The sequence below is a fragment of the Lonchura striata genome, chromosome 5 (assembly GCF_046129695.1).
Source record: "Lonchura striata isolate bLonStr1 chromosome 5, bLonStr1.mat, whole genome shotgun sequence".
In the NCBI taxonomy this organism is placed as follows: domain Eukaryota; kingdom Metazoa; phylum Chordata; class Aves; order Passeriformes; family Estrildidae; genus Lonchura; species Lonchura striata.
Genome location: NC_134607.1, coordinates 71846917 through 71863734, shown reverse-complemented (window position 1 = coordinate 71863734; position 16818 = coordinate 71846917). Strand labels below are relative to the sequence as shown.

Here is a 16818-nt window from a genome sequence, read left to right as displayed (position 1 = left end):
ATATTAAAGGTGCACCCCCCCCCCCCCCCCCCATAGAGTCCGAGCCCGTCGGGGCGCCCGTGGAACTGCGCATGCGCGCCGCGCCCCCACCACGGTGGCAGCGCCGCTCGCGCGCGCAGCGCTCCCGCCCCTTGAGCGACGGCGCCGCCAGCCAATGGCGTGGCGGAGCGCGCTGTGATTGGCAGGCGCGTGGGCGGGGCGCGGGCGGCCCGGCCCCGCCCCTCCCGGCGCGGTCCCCTCACGGCGGCGGCTCCATTTTCTCGCGCTCCCGCGGCCCCCGCGCAGCGCCCGGTTCGCCTCAGCCCCGGCCGAGAGACCCCCCCGAGACACCGCGCGCCGCCATGAATGAGGAGTACGACGTGATCGTGCTGGGCACCGGCCTCACGGTGAGGAGCAGCAGCCGCCGCCCGCTCGCGCCTCGGGCCTGCTGCGGGCGGCCGCCGCCCTGCCCCGCCCCGCCGCCCCCCCCCCTCCGCCATCCCCCGGCTCCTGCGGCTGACCCCTTCCCCATCCCTCACCCGGCCCGGCGCCGCTGTCCTTTTGCCCGTCTATCACCTGATCCTCCCCCGACCGGCTGGGTTTGAGACCCCCCCGCCTCAGGCGCTCGGGTCTTTATCCCCTCCCCCAGGGTGTGCCGTCCCCTCCCCAATCTCTCACCTGATTATCACCCCCCTGGCCCCTTCCAGATCCTTTTCTTCAGCTGCCACCTGTCCACCGTAGCCCCCTCGCCTCTCTGGGTTCCCCCCGTCGCCATCCCCGGAATTACCGGGGGGGTTTGGTGTGTGTGACCCCCGTGGGTGCTTTCCCCTGTCATTCGTTATCACAGCAGCCCCTCGGCTTCACTCCCACCCCCACCCTGGAGCCTTTCCCATTCATCCCCAGCCCAGCCTGGGATCCTCCCTCCCCGTCCGCCCCTCAGCATCCCCCGGGCTCTGGTGTGTGCGACCCCCCCGAGCCCCGGGCTCATCTCCCCATCACCCCGCAGCTCCAGTCCCACCCCACCCTGCATCCTTCCCCCGTCCCTCGCTGGATCCCCGGCTGGCGTTTTTATCTCGTTTATATTTCTATTTTACAACACCTCCTCGTGTTTGGAATTACAAATTCCAAACCTGTCCCCGATCCCCGCCGTTCCCAGGGGGCCCCAGGAAATGCGGTTGTTTTGCGGAGGGAGGGCGTGGGGAGACTCGGACAATAAAACGACGACGGGCATTTATTGCATTATTTTTTTTTTTTTAATTATTACTTTATTTTTTTCCGTTCACGCATCTCCTCCCCCGCCGCACCACAAACCTAACGTGGCTGCAGGTCCGTGCAGGGTGGAGGCAGCCGTGGTTATCCCCCCCCTCTCCATCCCCATTCCCGCTCCGCCTTTGCAGCCTTCGGCTCCATCCAGCCCTGACTGCAGCAGGAGGGGGATGGGAGCCTGGCGAGCCTGTCAAATTTCCCTTATTCCCCCCTCCAAAAAAACAAAAAAAAACCAAAAAACTTTCCTGCGATGTCGCTGCATCCCGGTGACCCTAAGGAAAGCTGACAGCTGATGGGGGTGCGGTGGAGGGAGGGGGATGAGCCGTGCTGGGGCTTTGTCCTATTGTGGAGGATGCAGCCCGCGCCGCAGGCAGCCCTGGGGAGAAAAACACGGCAGTGCCGCTGCCCGGGAGGTTTGCGGGAGGATTTCTCCCGGTTCCTGCATCCCCAGAGGCCGGGAGATGCCACGGCAGGGCGGATTGCAGGTTACAAATGCGAGGCATTGTTTGGAGAAGAGGGGAAGAAAATCCAATATGGTGGAGAGGTTTTCCTCCTTGTGCAACTTGGCCTTTCCTGCTTTTGTTCCTTCCTGTTGGTGGGGAAGGGTGGCTGGACAAAGGGGATTTCTTTGGGGTTGGCCCGGGAGGGATTTCCCCCACTTCCCCTGGGGATGGAGGTAAAACAGAAAGCCACGCGTTTCCTCCCGTGGTTTGGGTGCTGGGATCGATGGGGCTGCTGACACTGGAGCCCATCGAAGGCAGAGCTGGATTATCATCCCCCTCTTTGGGTTTGGGAAGAAGGGTAGCAAACCTGGAATGTGGCACAAAGGAAATGGGTAAGGTGTGGGAGCGTCTGCTGTAGGGGACACCCAACTTTCCCAGTTGCTTTCATTCCTTTCAAGGCTCTTCCTTTGAGGTGGAGGAACTGCTTAGGAGGAAAAAGCTTCTTCCCTTTGATAGGGAAAGCTGGAGTCTGTCCTAAATCCTGCCCCTGGCTCAGCAAAGCAGGGAAAGGGATTTTTGGGGAGGTGAAATATAATGAGCTTCTAGTGAAGGGGCCTCCAATAGATTGGAGCTCCATTAAAATGTTAATTTATGCTTTAGTGTGAGCGGGGTATCAAGTTGGTGAACACAGGGCTTAATCTCCAACTGACAAATGCCAGTGTAAATTTGACAAAAGGCCTCTTGTGAAATCACTTTTAAGACAAGCTCCTGCTAATGAGCAGCGGTTGAGTTAAAAGGAATAAATTATGGCCGGTATTTTAAGGTGTGCTGACCAAACTCCAGAGCCTGGGAATATCTAGGAGCACTGTTTTGCTTCTGGTGTGCTGGCTTTCCCTCTGAAATACCAATTAGGGTGGACTTCGTCTTGAGCAGCTCATGTGGAAAAGAATGGAAACCAGAGGTCCTGGTGCAGCCATCCTGGAATTCCTGGTGTTGGCTCAACCACTGTGGCTGGCGAGTGGTGTCGAAGCAGAGCTGGATCAGGCTGGCCTGAAGGACTCTCCTGCACTCAGGTGAAGCCTGAAGGTTGCTCCTCCAGCTTTGGTACCAGTGCTGGCAGTCAGGCTTCCTGAGGAGAAGGAGCTGTAAACACATCCAATTGTTCCTTTCCTTTTCCAGAGGAGCTGTCGTGGAAGTTCTAGTGATGTTTGCAACCACCCTTTCCTTCAAGCTAGTCCTGGATTCTGCTGCTGGAGCCCCATGAGGCTCCTGTTGTAGCTCTGAGGTTGTGTCTCTGCTGCTGATCTGGAGGGGTTTTTCTTTTTTCCAAAGGGAAAGTTCAGTTGTTGGTTTAAAGAGGAAGAATGAGTCGTTGGAAGCTTTGTAAAAGAGCACAAATACGTCCATTGTAGTGGTCGTTCTGGTTGGGTCTGTGGGGCCAGTGAGTGCACGTGTAAATTCCACTGGGATGGATCTGGAAGTGCAACATGAATATTTCAGGTGTTAATCTCTTCCTCAACAGTAATGAAGGACTAAAGGCAGCTTTAGGACTGGGATTACTGGCACTCAGACTATTCCAGCTTTTCCCTTCTGTGTGCTAATCAGAGACCCCATTGCAGTGCCAGCTCATAGAGTCTTAGCCCTGTGGGGAAAAACAATCCTGAATTACTGCTGATACAACCCCTCACACTTCCACCAGCTGTAGTGAACTCCAGGGCTCCTCCTGCTCCCTCCTGCATGGATCAGTGTGAAGTGCCAGACCTTGGTGGGTCTGCCTGCATGGGAGCTGGTAGATCTTCCAGCTGCCTCATTCCTGGTGGGAATGGCTTCTCCAGGGTGCTGGAGCTTTAATAGCTTTAAGGTCCTTGTCTTAGGCATTCCGTGTGTGGCAGATTAGGGATCATCTTCCTGCAGACTGCACAGGCTCGTTTTTAATCTTCTGCAGTGGTCACAGACTGGAGAGCTCCTCGTGGCTGTATTTTCACAGCTCTCTTTTCAGCTCACTGTAATTTCCCAGCTCACCATCATTTCCACCTTCTGCTGTGGGAGTGGCTCCGTACTTCCTCACTGGGTTATTTCAGAGTGGGATGTTGTGCCTGACAGTCTCTGTTATCTGCCCTCTGTGCCTCTGTGAAGTTATTTTGCATTAATTTTGGGGATAATTAAACCCTCCAGCTGAGCCTCGATAGGTGAATGCTCTGTTCCTGCTGAGGTTTCACTCTTTGCAGGCTGAACTAAGCTTCTTACCTGCCAGCTGCCTCCTCATGTTAAAGCTATTCAAATCCACCACGAAGATACAGATTCACTTTCTGTAGGAGCAGAGGGGCCAAACTCATGGTTCAGGATATATTTATTCATACAGGCCCAAGCCTCGGGGCCTAAAGAGCCTCAGAGTGACTGTGAGGACCATGTGGGAACCTCTGCTCTAGAGAACACCCAGCTTTCCCAGTTGTTTTCATTCCTTTGAGGTGGAGGAATGGCTTAGGAGGAAAAAGCTTTTCCCTTTGATAGGGAAAGCTGGAGTCTGTCCTTTGCATCACCCCCTGGTAGCAGAGGGAATTGTTGCAGTGCACAAGGAGTTGTTTTGGCAGCTGTAGGATGAGCAGAGCTTTGGGTTGGGTGGTGAGAGGTGGAATGGCCTGTGTCACCTGCTCCAGGTGACCCTGCCTAGGCTGGAGCAAGGATCTCCAGAGGTCCCTTCCAAGCCCAGCCACTGTGTGACTCTCTCTGGCCACAGCAAGCCCTGCCTTTCGAAGAAAGAGCCCGGTGGTGCCAGACCCGAAGCTGAAGGGATTTTGCTCAATGCTCAGTGCCCAGTCCTCCCCTCGGCGCTGTTACAGGAGCGGCGCTGGCTCGGGTTTCCATCGGGCTGTCTGAGCCTTTCTGAACTGCCGCCCTACTTGGAGAAAATCCACGGAAACCTCCTTGCTTCCCTCCATTCCTCAAGGCCTCTGCATGCACAGGGTCTGCTCATGACCAGCTCCTCCCTGCAGGGAGGAGCTGATGCTCTTAAACGAGCATGGAAGCACCAGTACCTCCAAGTTCCTCCGTATTTTTATTTCCATGGACTCACAGTGGACGTGCTGTCCCCACATCCCCAGTGCTGGTTTCTCCCTGGTTCCTGGCCATTTGCAGCAGACGACATCGATGGCGCTCAGATCGTTCATTCAGCAGCAGTGGGCTCCTGGGAGCTCGTAACCTGAACTGGCTGAGGCAGTGCATTGTAGTAGCAGCGTGACTGCAATCTGCATGGATTCTGTTGGAGCTGGATACCCGGAGCTCTCCCTGCTGCGTCCTGCTGCTGCTGTCAGCAGCTGCTCCCTGTTCCTGCTTGATGGCGGCGTCGTTTATAAAACACCAAAAAATGCACAGATTTGAACTGTGACACTTCCCCTTTTTTATTTGCGCTCTAAACTCTCCCCAGCCCTCCCTTATCAGCACAGGCTGTTTGTTTTCCTCGCTGTCTGACCCGAATGGCAGCGTCACACATCGAGCGGTTCCTGGTCCCGCAGCCAGCACGGCATCCAAAGGAATTGCTGAGCTGGGAGGATGAATCCATTGTGCAGCCCGGGTGCTTCATGGCCATCATGGCTGCAGAGGGAAGTGGCCTGAAAGGGCTGTGCAGGATTTTTAGAGTGTTCAGCGAGCCTTGGGTTAAACAGCAGTGCAATAGCTCCACCTCAGTCCCCACCGCGGTGTTTAACGCTGTGAAGGAAGAGTGGAGAGGTACTTAAGGCCTTTTGTACCTTCTGCTGGTGCCCAAATTCACTCCAAAGGATGCACACTCCCTCTTCTGGGAAGACAGAGCAAGGAATGCTTCGAGGTTAAGTGGGTGACTGAAATCAGCTGACAGCCAGACCAGTGGATGTGGCTTGTGCAGCTTTTACTGGAGCTTCATCCCTCCTTAGTCTCGAAATCCTGGTTGGCTTCCTTGTGGCTCAGCTCCAGCGTGGACACTCGCAGTCCTGTGCCACCATCTGGCAGAGCTGGTGAGCCAGGGTTTTGGGAGATGTTCCAGGGGGGATAAATCACAGGGTAGAGCAAGGAGTCCAACGGCAGAGCTCTGGGAATGTAACTGGTTGGTGATGAGGCCCTTGGCGTGACAGTCCTGCCTTGGGTGTGGTTAATCATTAACGCTGTAGCCACTTTGACTCCTGTGGTTACTCAGCCTTGTAGGCCTTGAGTAGTGGCTTCACAAAGGGTTTGGTGCAGCTGTATCTGCTGGGAGGATCTCTGCTTTCCCCCCAACCTGTGGGGAACAAAGGAGGGACCTTGTAGGGTCCTTGGAAGGATGGAACAGTGGAAGGAGCGGCTGATGGATCATGGAGAGCTGTTGTGGGAACACTGTGGCTCACTATTCAGAGTCCACGTGGTGATCATGAAGCCTTGTGGGCACCATGCTGGAAATCTTCCATGACTCCAGGGATTCAACTCAGCGTCCTTGCTGTGCATGAGGCAGCTCCAGCTTTGCTCCTCAGGTCCTTGGCAGGGTTTTGGTGACATCCTGGTGGGTGACAGACTGGCCAGCAGTGCCCTGCTATCCCAAAGGAGAAGGTTTTTCCACTGCCACCTGGAAGCACCAGCACAGCAAATCCTCAACCAGCGATCCCTGCCAACCATCCCTGCACCTACAGATGTGTGACCTTAGAACAAAACAACCCCTGAGAGCAGCTGTGGCTGGGAAGTTGATTTTACAGCTTCCTTTACACCGAGGATTGACTGGAGTCAGGATTTACACAAACAACACAGTGGGAAACTCCTGGTGTTTGTGGTTTTCCTGCCTGACACCTGCATCGGTCAGTCTGGAGTTGGAAACGAACCTCCTGCACCCCACAGGAGGGGGAAGTGACACAGGAGGAGAGTCCTGACTGAGGTGCTTGTGAAGTAAACAGGAAGGATCTCCTGGAGACACATCTCTGCAGGAGGGCCAGCCTGCCTGCAGGAGCCCTGTCAGATGTGCAGTGCTGGCATCTCTTCAGCAACTGGATGGGGGTTTACAAGCTGAGTGAAAGGTTTGGGTGCAGAGGACCTAAAAACCATCCTGCCATGGCTGGGACACCTTCTACTGGACCAGGTTGCTCCAAGCCCCTCCAAGAAGCACCATCCATTACATGAGATGTGGCCAGGACCTACCAGTGAGAGCGTGGTGGTGACTGGGAGCCGAGTTGCAGCCAGAACTGCTGCTGGAGGGATCTGAGGCAGAGCAAGATCAGTAAAACCTCCAAGATAAGCTGTGCAAGCACACAAACATTGAAGTTTTTGTTAAGCTCTTTGGCTGGGGAATGCCAGAGCCAGTGCAAAGTCGTGTTTTAATGGGGATTTAGTTGTGCAAGGCCTGAGCTGGTTCTGCAGCCTGTGTGTGCTCTGTGGTGAGGCTCAGCCTCTTGGTGCTGCAGTCAGACACAGCAGCTGATCTGCTGCTCCGGGAAACCTCAGTGGGCACAGAGCAAGGAAAGCAAAGCTGAGCTGATAAAGCACCCACATGCCTTCATTTATTCTTTATGCTGCTCTCTGAGAGAAGCTGCTGATTATTCTCAGTGTCCCAGTGTGGCAAATATTAATAATTGAGGTTCTGAGGAGACTGATTGAAGTCCAGATAAGATTTCATGCTCCTGCTGCCTCTCTGTGGTCATCCTTAAACTGATAGCTGCTGCCTTAGAGGACAGATTTTCCTTTGGCTCAAACGCATGGAATTCCCAACAATTTCCTCTGGGAAGCCCTGATAGGTGGTGTTGTGTAGGGATCACAACCAAACACAATCTCTAACCCCTTGCTTGGCTTGCCCAGAGCAGACAAATAATCAACTGGTTAATCTGCCTCCAAGAGGTGCCTGAATTCTGGAATGAGGCAACTGCTGTGCTTGTTTGCAGAGGGCTGTGCAGCTGCAGTGGAGCTGTCTGAACATGCTCTTAGGAAAAATGGGAAGGAGGAGGCTCCAGTGCAGCTGACCTGTCCCTTGCATCCTTTCCTTCCTGCAGGAATGCATCCTCTCCGGGATTATGTCAGTGAATGGAAAGAAAGTCCTTCACATGGATCGGAACTCTTACTATGGAGGGGAAAGTGCTTCCATTACACCCCTGGAAGATGTGAGTGTGGGACACCCATCCTTGTCTCCTTCCCGGTACAGAAAAGGGATTTATTCCCAGTTAGCCACGGGGTGGCTTCAAATTAACGACTCTAAGGGTTTCCTTTGAGTAAGGAAGTGTTATGGCACAGGTAACAGTGGGGAAAATGCCAGTGTGGGGTGTTTGGAGTTGGTGGGTTCTGCTTGTTTCCTGCAATTCCCAGCTGGAATCCGAGCAAATCCAAGCATGGAGCATTCCAGAGCTGTTACAGCTGGGTGATGAAACTCTTGAGCTAAATTGTAAATTGGACTAAGAAATGTCACGCTAAACAGCTCATCAGGTTAGTAAATTCCCAAAGCCTGGATGAGCAGAATTACACTGCCTGCTTCTTACTGTAACAACTCACTGGATGTGTTTGTGTTCCAAACTCAAGTTGGAGCTAAAACTGCAGCCAGAAGCTGGCTCTGAAGAGCTTGTGTTCAGCCTGGAGCTGTGGGGGTGGAAAGTGTGTCCATGTGTGGGAGAAATGACACCCAGACAGATTTCCTGGGCTATAATAAGTTCTGTATTCTCTCTCCAAAGCTCTACAAAAGGTTTAATCTCCCGGGAACTCCACCAGAATCTATGGGGCGGGGAAGAGACTGGAACGTGGACCTCATTCCAAAATTCCTTATGGCTAATGGTGAGTGCTCCTGAGCTCCCAGATATTCCTTGGTGCTGGGTGCTGGATAGGACAGGCACTGTCATTCCTCATAATCCTTATCCTTGAATCCCTGTTCTCCAGTACTGGACTGGTCTGGAGCAAACCCCCTGACAGTGAAGTGGTTTCCAGTGCAGGGCCAGCTCCCTTTGCCTACAACCAGCTCCTGGCTGCTGGAATCACCCTGGAGCACCAGGGGAGGGAGGGATGGAGGGGATGGATGGATGATGGAGGATGGATGATGGATGGATGATGGATGGATGGATAGATGATGGATGGATGGATGGATGGAGGATGGATGGATGGTTGATGGATGGATGATGGATGGATGGATGGAGGATGGATGGATGGTTGATGGATGGATGATGGATGGATGGATGGATGGATGATGGATGGATGGATGGATGGATTGATGGGATGGATGGATGATGGATGGATGGATGGATGGATGATGGATGGATGATGGATGGATGGATGGATGGATGATGGATGGATGGATGGATGGATTGATGGGATGGATGGATGGATGATGGATGGATGGATGGATGGGATGGATGATGGATGATGGATGGAGGATGGATGGATGGTTGATGGATGGATGATGGATGGATGGATGGATGATGGATGGATGGATGGATGGATTGATGGGATGGATGGATGATGGATGGATGGATGGATGGATGATGGATGGATGATGGATGGATGGATGGATGGATGATGGATGGATGGATGGATGGATTGATGGGATGGATGGATGGATGATGGATGGATGGATGGATGGGATGGATGATGGATGATGGATGGATGGGATGGATGGATGGATGATGGATGGATGGATGATGGATGGATGATGGATGGATGGGATAGATGATGGATGGGATGGATGATGGATGGATGGGATGGATGGATGATGGATGATGGATGGATGGATGGATGGGATGGATGGATGGATGGATGGATGGGATGGATGATGGATGGATGGGATGGATTGATGGGATGGATGATGGATGGATGGGATGGATGATGGATGGATGGATGGATGGATGGGGCAGTGCCTGGCTCAGGACTGCTGCAGTGGCAGAACTGGTAGATCCCAGCCAAGGCATGGATGCTTTAGTCCCAGCTTATCTTCAGCTGCTGTGGGAATTGAGCTTGGGGAAGGGTTTGTTGCCTTGGGAGCTGCTGTGTCCGTGTTTGACTGTGCCAAACCCCTTGCAGGTCAGTTGGTAAAGATGCTGCTCTACACAGAAGTCACTCGTTACTTGGACTTCAAGGTGATCGAGGGCAGCTTCGTCTACAAGGGAGGAAAGATCTACAAAGTTCCTTCCACTGAGGCAGAAGCTTTGGCCTCCAGTGAGTAGCTGCACCTTCTCTGTTCCTCTGAATCCCCTGAACAGAGGCAAACCCGTCCCTTGGGATATTCTTAATGCTCCTCGTGTGTTAAGGAGCACCCTCAGGGTTCTCCTGCACCTCTTTGACTTCAAACACCCCTTGCAGTGTGAGCCTTGGGTTTGCTGAGCCCTGTTTTCTCTGAGCTTCCAGGCTGCCTGTTCAGTGAAATTCTGCTGAGAACCTGGCAGTGTTTTCCTTCCTCGAGAGGTTCCATCTGGGGCTCGTGCTCCCAGCTCTGCCATAAATACTTGATGCCATGCCCTTGTTGGAATTGTGCATGTGAAGAACATTGCAGGCAAATTGCAGTGACTAATTCCAACGTGTGGCACCTCAAACCTTAATTGTTGCCTACTTAAATTTCACTCCTCAAATGAAATTAATAACAGTGTGGTGAAATCCATTAGGATCTAGAGGGCATTCCGTGACCTCCAGACGTGGGATGTGTTCAGCAGCACCTCTAAAAATCTTCTGATAAAGTGACTCCTGCAGTTAAGGCCCCAGATCTGTAGGTCTGAGCCTTCCTCATGGCAGATACTCCTCTGTGCTGGAGGAATCAGGAATTCCTTCACTTTGCCCACATCTCGTGTGTGGTCTCCAAGACACTCATCCTGGCAGGAGTGGAGGTGCTGCCTCTGCCCTCACGTCTCCAGTCCTGCTTCTGCAATTTGTGGAGAATTCAAGTGCAGACGTGGTGCCTTGTCCAGCCTCACGTTTGGGGTTTGAGGGACAGGACAAAGGGGAATGGCCTTAGGTGAAGGGAGGCAGGGTTAGACAGATCTTGGGAATGAGGAATTCCTGGCTGGGCTGGGATTGCCAGGGCAGCTGGGGCTGCCCCTGGATCCCTGCAATGTCCAAGACCGGGCTTGGAGCAGCCTGGGACAGTGGGAGGTGTCCCAGGGGGGTGGAACTAAGGCCCTTTAAGGTCCCTTCCAAGCCAAACCATTCCTTGTTTGAACACTCGGAGGTTCTTACCCGCTGCTGATAATGCAAAAGCCACACAGGTGTGAGGATCTGAGTAATGCCAAAGCCCTGGTTGTGAATTCTCACAAACCCCTGGTTTCAGGTTTAATGGGTTTGTTTGAGAAGCGCCGGTTCAGGAAATTCCTGGTGTACGTGGCCAACTTTGACGAGAACGACCCGCGGACCTTCGAGGGCGTGGATCCCAAGAAAACCACCATGAGGGATGTGTACAAGAAGTTTGACCTGGGCCAAGATGTCATTGACTTCACAGGCCATGCCCTCGCTCTCTACAGGACTGATGAGTAAGTGGAGGGGGTCAATAGCTCCCTCAAATCCCAGGATTTGGGGTTCTGGTGGGATTGATCCGTTATTTTAAACTTGGAGGGTTCCTGAGTAAAACTTGTGCCACTGAGTGCTCCTTAAAGGGAACTCTCAGGGAAGCACTGCCAGCAGCAGCTGGAGGGTGGGGAAGAAAACGTCATGGGAAGTCAGTGTTTTGCTTTCCAGAATATTCTGCTGGAAGTGCTGGTTTGGGACACATCCCAACTGGTGTAACTGTCCTTCCCAGCTATCTAGATCAACCCTGCCAAGAAACAATCAACAGGATTAAGCTGTACAGCGAGTCACTGGCGCGATACGGGAAGAGCCCCTACCTGTACCCCCTCTATGGCCTTGGAGAGCTGCCCCAGGGATTTGCGAGGTGAGCACCTGGCATTCCCTCCGTGTTTCCTCCAGTGGGGTGTGGGGGTGGATGTGTGGAGTCACTGCTTGAGCTTCCAGAATGTGATGCTGCATCACATACTGTGGTCCTTCATGGTTCTTTCACTTAATTCAGAGGAGGTTCCTCCACGTGAGATTCTTTCTTTGTGGGCTTGTTCACCTCTGGATGTGCTGAGAGATCCTGCTGGCAGAGTATTCATCCCGTGTGTTTAAGCAGGGAATTTTGAGGAGGTTCAAGTCTGAGGAGGGATTATCCAAGAGGAGCAGACCCTGGGGGCTGGAAGGGCTGTTCAGGTGCAGCCCTGGAGGTGCTGAAGGGATTTTCCTGTTGCAGGCTCAGTGCAATCTATGGAGGCACCTACATGCTCAACAAGCCCATCGAGGAGATCGTCATAGAGAACGGCAAAGTGGTCGGGGTCAAGTCCGAGGGGGAGGTACGGACCCTTCCCTGCTCCCCGCCCCACACCTGCCCCTCAGAGCTCACATCTTTTGGGTTTGATCACAGCAAACACAGAGAAAACCCTTTTCAAACATGCTGGGCTGGGGCTGTTGTCCCTGTGCCAGCTCGCTGAAGACAGAGAGTGTCCTGATGGCCAGAGTCCTCAGCACCCCTGCTCCAGGAGTTGGGATGAAGTCTCCATGGGCTGGCAGGGAATAACTCGGGAAGTTCCCTGTGTCCCGCTCAGAAGCAGCTCTGCCCCTGGCTCTCTCAGCTGCTCTGACAGCTGACACGTGGCCTTCCTGCAGCTTCTCCTCCACCTGGCTGGATAGACCTGGGAATGCTGCCAGCTTGGGAGCTCTGAGCGTGCTCCTGACTGGAGCGGGCACTGGTGGGGCAGCTTAGCACTTGCTGCTGGGATAACGTGTCCCTTGGGGTGGGAATGACGTGGGACAATCCATGCTAGAGATCAAAGTGTATGCAGCCTGGAGGCTTCAGTTGGTAAATTGTAAATTTTGACTGGAAAAACCATTTTTGATGTGCCCTGGGTGATGTTTCCTCGTTGGTGCTCAGGTGGCTCGCTGCAAACAGCTCATCTGCGACCCCAGCTACGTGTCGGACCGCGTGACGAAGGTGGGCCAGGTGATCCGGGTCATCTGCATCCTGAGCCACCCCATCAAGAACACAAACGATGCCAACTCGTGCCAGATCATCATTCCACAGAACCAGGTCAACCGGAAATCAGGTGCGTGCAGGGCAGGCTCAGCAGCTGGGCGAGGCAGGGCTCTGTTCCCCGGCCTGTGCGCGCGTGAGGTGAGGCTCACCCGGGGCCATGGCCGCCTCATGCCCTGCTCCAGGGGCTCGTAGGGCCAGCGAGGCTGAGCTGCGGCTCACAGCACTTAGAGAGGTGGGAGGAACCTCTGGTTGGAAAACCTCGAGAGGAACCTGCCTCAGGGACAGGATCCTGCCTCAGGGACAGGATCCTGCCTCAGGATCCTGCCTCAGGAACGGGATCCTGCCTCAGGGACAGGATCCTGCCTCAGGATCCTGCCTCAGGAACAGGATCCTGCCTCAGGGACCTGCTTCAGGATCCTGCCTCAGGAACAGGATCCTGTCTCAGGAACCTGCTTCAGGATCCTGCCTCAGGAACAGGATCCTGCCTCAGGATCCTGCCTCAGGAACAGGATCCTGCCTCAGGGACCTGCCTCAGGAACCTGCTTCAGGAACAGGATCCTGCCTCAGGATCCTGCCTCAGGATCCTGCCTCAGGAACAGGATCCTGTCTCAGGAACCTGCTTCAGGATCCTGCCTCAGGAACAGGATCCTGCCTCAGGATCCTGCCTCAGGGACCTGCCTCAGGATCCTGCCTCAGGAACCTGCCTCAGGATCCTGCCTCAGGAACCTGCCTCAGGAACAGGATCCTTCCTCAGGATCCTGCCTCAGGAACAGGATCCTGCCTCAGGATCCTGCCTCAGGATCCTGCCTCAGGAACAGGATCCTGTATCAGGAACCTGCTTCAGGATCCTGCCTCAGGAACAGGATCCTGTCTCAGGAACCTGCTTCAGGATCCTGCCTCAGGAACAGGATCCTGCCTCAGGATCCTGCCTCAGGGACCTGCCTCAGGATCCTGCCTCAGGAACCTGCCTCAGGATCCTGCCTCAGGAACCTGCCTCAGGAACCTGCCTCAGGAACAGGATCCTTCCTCAGGATCCTGCCTCAGGAACAGGATCCTGCCTCAGGATCCTGCCTCAGGGACCTGCCTCAGGATCCTGCCTCAGGAACCTGCCTCAGGATCCTGCCTCAGGAACAGGATCCTGCCTCAGGATCCTGCCTCAGGAACAGGATCCTGCCTCAGGATCCTGCCTCAGGATCTTTCCTCAGGATCCTGCCTCAGGAACAGGATCCTGCCTCAGGATCCTGCCTCAGGATCCTGCCTCAGGAAGTGTCCCAGACTGGGAGAGGTGGGGGAGGGCTGGGGAGGGGCTGCCTCGGCCTGGAACAGAGCACTGGGAATCCCACCAGATTTTGGGAGACATCAAGGGAAACTGAATTTTGGGGATCTCCCATGTCCAGGCTGCTCAACGAGGAGGTGAGAGCCTGTAGGGCAAGGATGGGACTCGCTGCAGGGTCTCTAAACGATCTAGGGGGTGCCAAATGTCAGGGCAGGGCGAAGAGATTTGGGCAGTGTTTTGGGATGAGGCTGGAGAAGGTTTTGGGATGAGGCTGGAGAAGGTTTTGGGATGAAGCTGGAGAATATTTTGGGATGCGGCTGAGGAGGTTTTCGGATGAGGCTGAGGAGGTTTTTGGGATGAGGCTGAGGAGGTTTTTGGGCTAAGTCTGGAGGTTTTGGGATGAGGCTGAGGAAGGTTTTGGGATGAGGCTGAGGAGGTTTTTGGGATGAGGCTGAGGAGTTTTTTGGGATGAGGCTGAGGAGGGTTTTGGGATGAGGCTGAGGAGTTTTTTGGGATGAGGCTGGAGAAGGTTTTTGGGATGAGGCTGAGGAAGGTTTTCGGGATGAGGCTGGAGAAGGTTTTGGGATGAGGCTGAGGAGTTTTTTGGGATGAGGCTGGAGAAGGTTTTTGGGATGAGGCTGAGGAAGGTTTTCGGGATGAGGCTGGAGAAGGTTTTGGGATGAGGCTGAGGAGTTTTTTGGGATGAGGCTGAGGAGGGTTTTGGGATGAGGCTGAGGAGGGTTTTGGGATGAGGCTGGAGAAGGTTTTTGGGTTGAGTCTGGAGGTTTTTGGGATGAGGCTGAGGACGTTTTTAGGATGAGTCTGGAGAAGGTTTTGGGATGAAGCTGGAGAAAGTTTTGGGATGAGGCTGAGGAAGTTTTGGGATGAAGCTGGAGAAAGTTTTGGGATGAGGCTGAGGAGGTTTTGGGATAAGTCTGGAGGTTTTGGGATGAGGCTGAGGAGGGTTTTGGGATGAGGCTGAGGAGGGTTTTGGGATGAGGCTGAGGAGGTTTTGGGATGAGGCTGAGGAGGTTTTTGGGATAAGTCTGGAGGTTTTGGGATGAGGCTGAGGAGGTTTGGGCTGCAGCTGTGCCCTGTCCCCCCAGATATCTACGTGTGCATGATCTCCTCTGCTCACAACGTGGCGGCGCAGGGCAAGTACATCGCCATCGCCAGCACCACCGTGGAGACCGCCGACCCGGAGAAGGAGATCAAGCCAGCCTTGGACCTCCTGGAGCCCATTGAGCAGAAGTGAGTCCTGAGGCAGCCCCTGTCCCTCTGCTGGGACAGCTGGAGGCTGCCCAGAGCTGCTGAAGCTGAGTTTGCTCAGCACCCTGCACCGGAAGCGTCCTTTTCCAAACCAGCGCGCGGCGTTTTCTCCCTGCTGCAGGTTCGTGAGCATCAGTGACCTGTTTGCACCCACCGACCCCGGCACCGAGAGCCAGGTGAGTGAGGGCTGCGCCGGGCTGCGAGGGGACAGGCTCCAGCTCGGGGCTCCAACTCGCCTCTGCTTCCTTCCAGATCTTCATCTCGCGCACCTACGACGCCACCACCCACTTCGAGACGACGTGCGACGACATCAAAGATATTTATAAGAGGATGATGGGATCAGAGTTCGACTTCGAGGAGATGAAACGCAAGAAGAACGACATTTACGGGGAGGAGGAGCAGCAGTAATGAGAGTCTCTAATTAGGAGGAGTTTAAATCGGCTAATATGAATATATAAGGAACTTAATGAACACTGTACGAAATTCAATATTGTAAGGCCTGCTTTTGTAATCCCATCTCTGAGAGATTGAAGAGTACTGCACTGGTAATGTTCCCTTTTTGGATATCATGTGTTAATTATTTCATTCTAGTAGGGCTGCTGTCCAGAATCTGGCAAATTCCTGACTGGTATTCCTGACTAACCTCATAAGCGAAAGGCAGACTGAACTTATTATTATTTTTGCAGACGTAGACGTGGGTGCAGATTCGAAATAACTCATTGACAGCTGTGTCTTACCTTGTCTTTTTAATCATTTGTAAAACATCCTTCACAATCCTGTGCTTCTGGTGAGCTCGTAGATGTGACGCTGATGTCACTCAAACCTGATTATCAAGGAAAATAGAAACTGAGCACTCCATTATTGTGGACAGCATCCCTAAAAGTCTCTCCCATCAATCTTAACTCTGTGGCAAAGTTGTATCATGGACAAAGCCCACACCTATTGTAGCAGCAAATGTTGGCTTCGTTCTGGGCACAGAACTTAACCTCCACTTAAGCTTCTAAACCCGTTTACATCGGTTGGGACACAGCTGTGCCTCAGGCTCCTTTGTGTTTTAATCTTAATAAAATTGAGAGAACAAATTACAGAGCAGGCAAGATGTGGAAGTATTTTCTGTCCCCCGGTGGCTTCTCGGATGGACCAAACGGCGCTGCGGTATCGGCATGACAGAGCCTGTGCTTCTCGTGTCTCCTGAAGGCTCCAAATGATTTCTGTACTGCGAAGTAAAGCCAAATTCTGGAAAACCAGTCCTGGCCTCTGGTCTGATTCACTTCAGCTCCGGGAGCAGCAGCTCCAGGCTGAGATCCTGCAGCGTCTGTGCCAGGGGTGAGAGGGGAGCATTTCCCGCAGGAAGGAGTTTCCTGAGGGAAACGCTCGGGGTTCCGTGGCTCTTTGCGGGCCGTGCTGCTCTGGCTGCGCTTGCCGGGGCAGGTGTGGCTCAGGCCGCGCTCGGTCCCCGCTCCCCGCAGCCACCCCAGTGCCACGGCTGGAAATGCAGCGAGAAGAGCCCCAGCCGGGGCTGCTCTCCATCCCCAAGGCCAGCTGTTCCCTCCGGAGCCATCCTTCCCCGTTCCCTGGCTGGCACCGCCCTGCCAAGTGCCAGGAGAACTGCGGGAAAGCCTGGCAGCGGCTCT

At 54.1% G+C, this 16818-nt stretch overlaps 1 protein-coding gene across 1 annotated transcript; it reads left to right on the top strand.

Annotated features, from left to right (window-relative positions):
• The first annotated feature begins 216 nt into the window (after positions 1-216).
• Positions 217-16431, top strand: GDI2 (GDP dissociation inhibitor 2). Its single transcript, XM_077783714.1, has 11 exons — positions 217-386; positions 7667-7774; positions 8336-8435; positions 9672-9806; positions 10909-11107; positions 11374-11505; positions 11860-11959; positions 12538-12709; positions 15022-15166; positions 15306-15360; positions 15437-16431. The coding sequence occupies exons 1-11, from the start codon at positions 342-344 to the stop codon at positions 15590-15592; spliced, it is 1347 nt and encodes a 448-aa protein (XP_077639840.1). The 5' UTR covers positions 217-341; the 3' UTR covers positions 15593-16431.
• Positions 16432-16818: the final 387 nt, after the last annotated feature.

What these genes read in the sequence shown, in the direction of transcription:
- GDI2 (XM_077783714.1), top strand. Translation starts at nt 342, where the DNA reads ATGAATGAGGAGTACGACGTGATCGTGCTGGGCACCGGCCTCACG. An exon ending in CCATTACACCCCTGGAAGAT is followed by an intron (nt 7,775 to 8,335) that starts GTGAGTGTGGGA and finishes CTCTCTCCAAAG; the next exon opens with CTCTACAAAAGGTTTAATCT. An exon ending in CTGGAGCCCATTGAGCAGAA is followed by an intron (nt 15,167 to 15,305) that starts GTGAGTCCTGAG and finishes TCCCTGCTGCAG; the next exon opens with GTTCGTGAGCATCAGTGACC.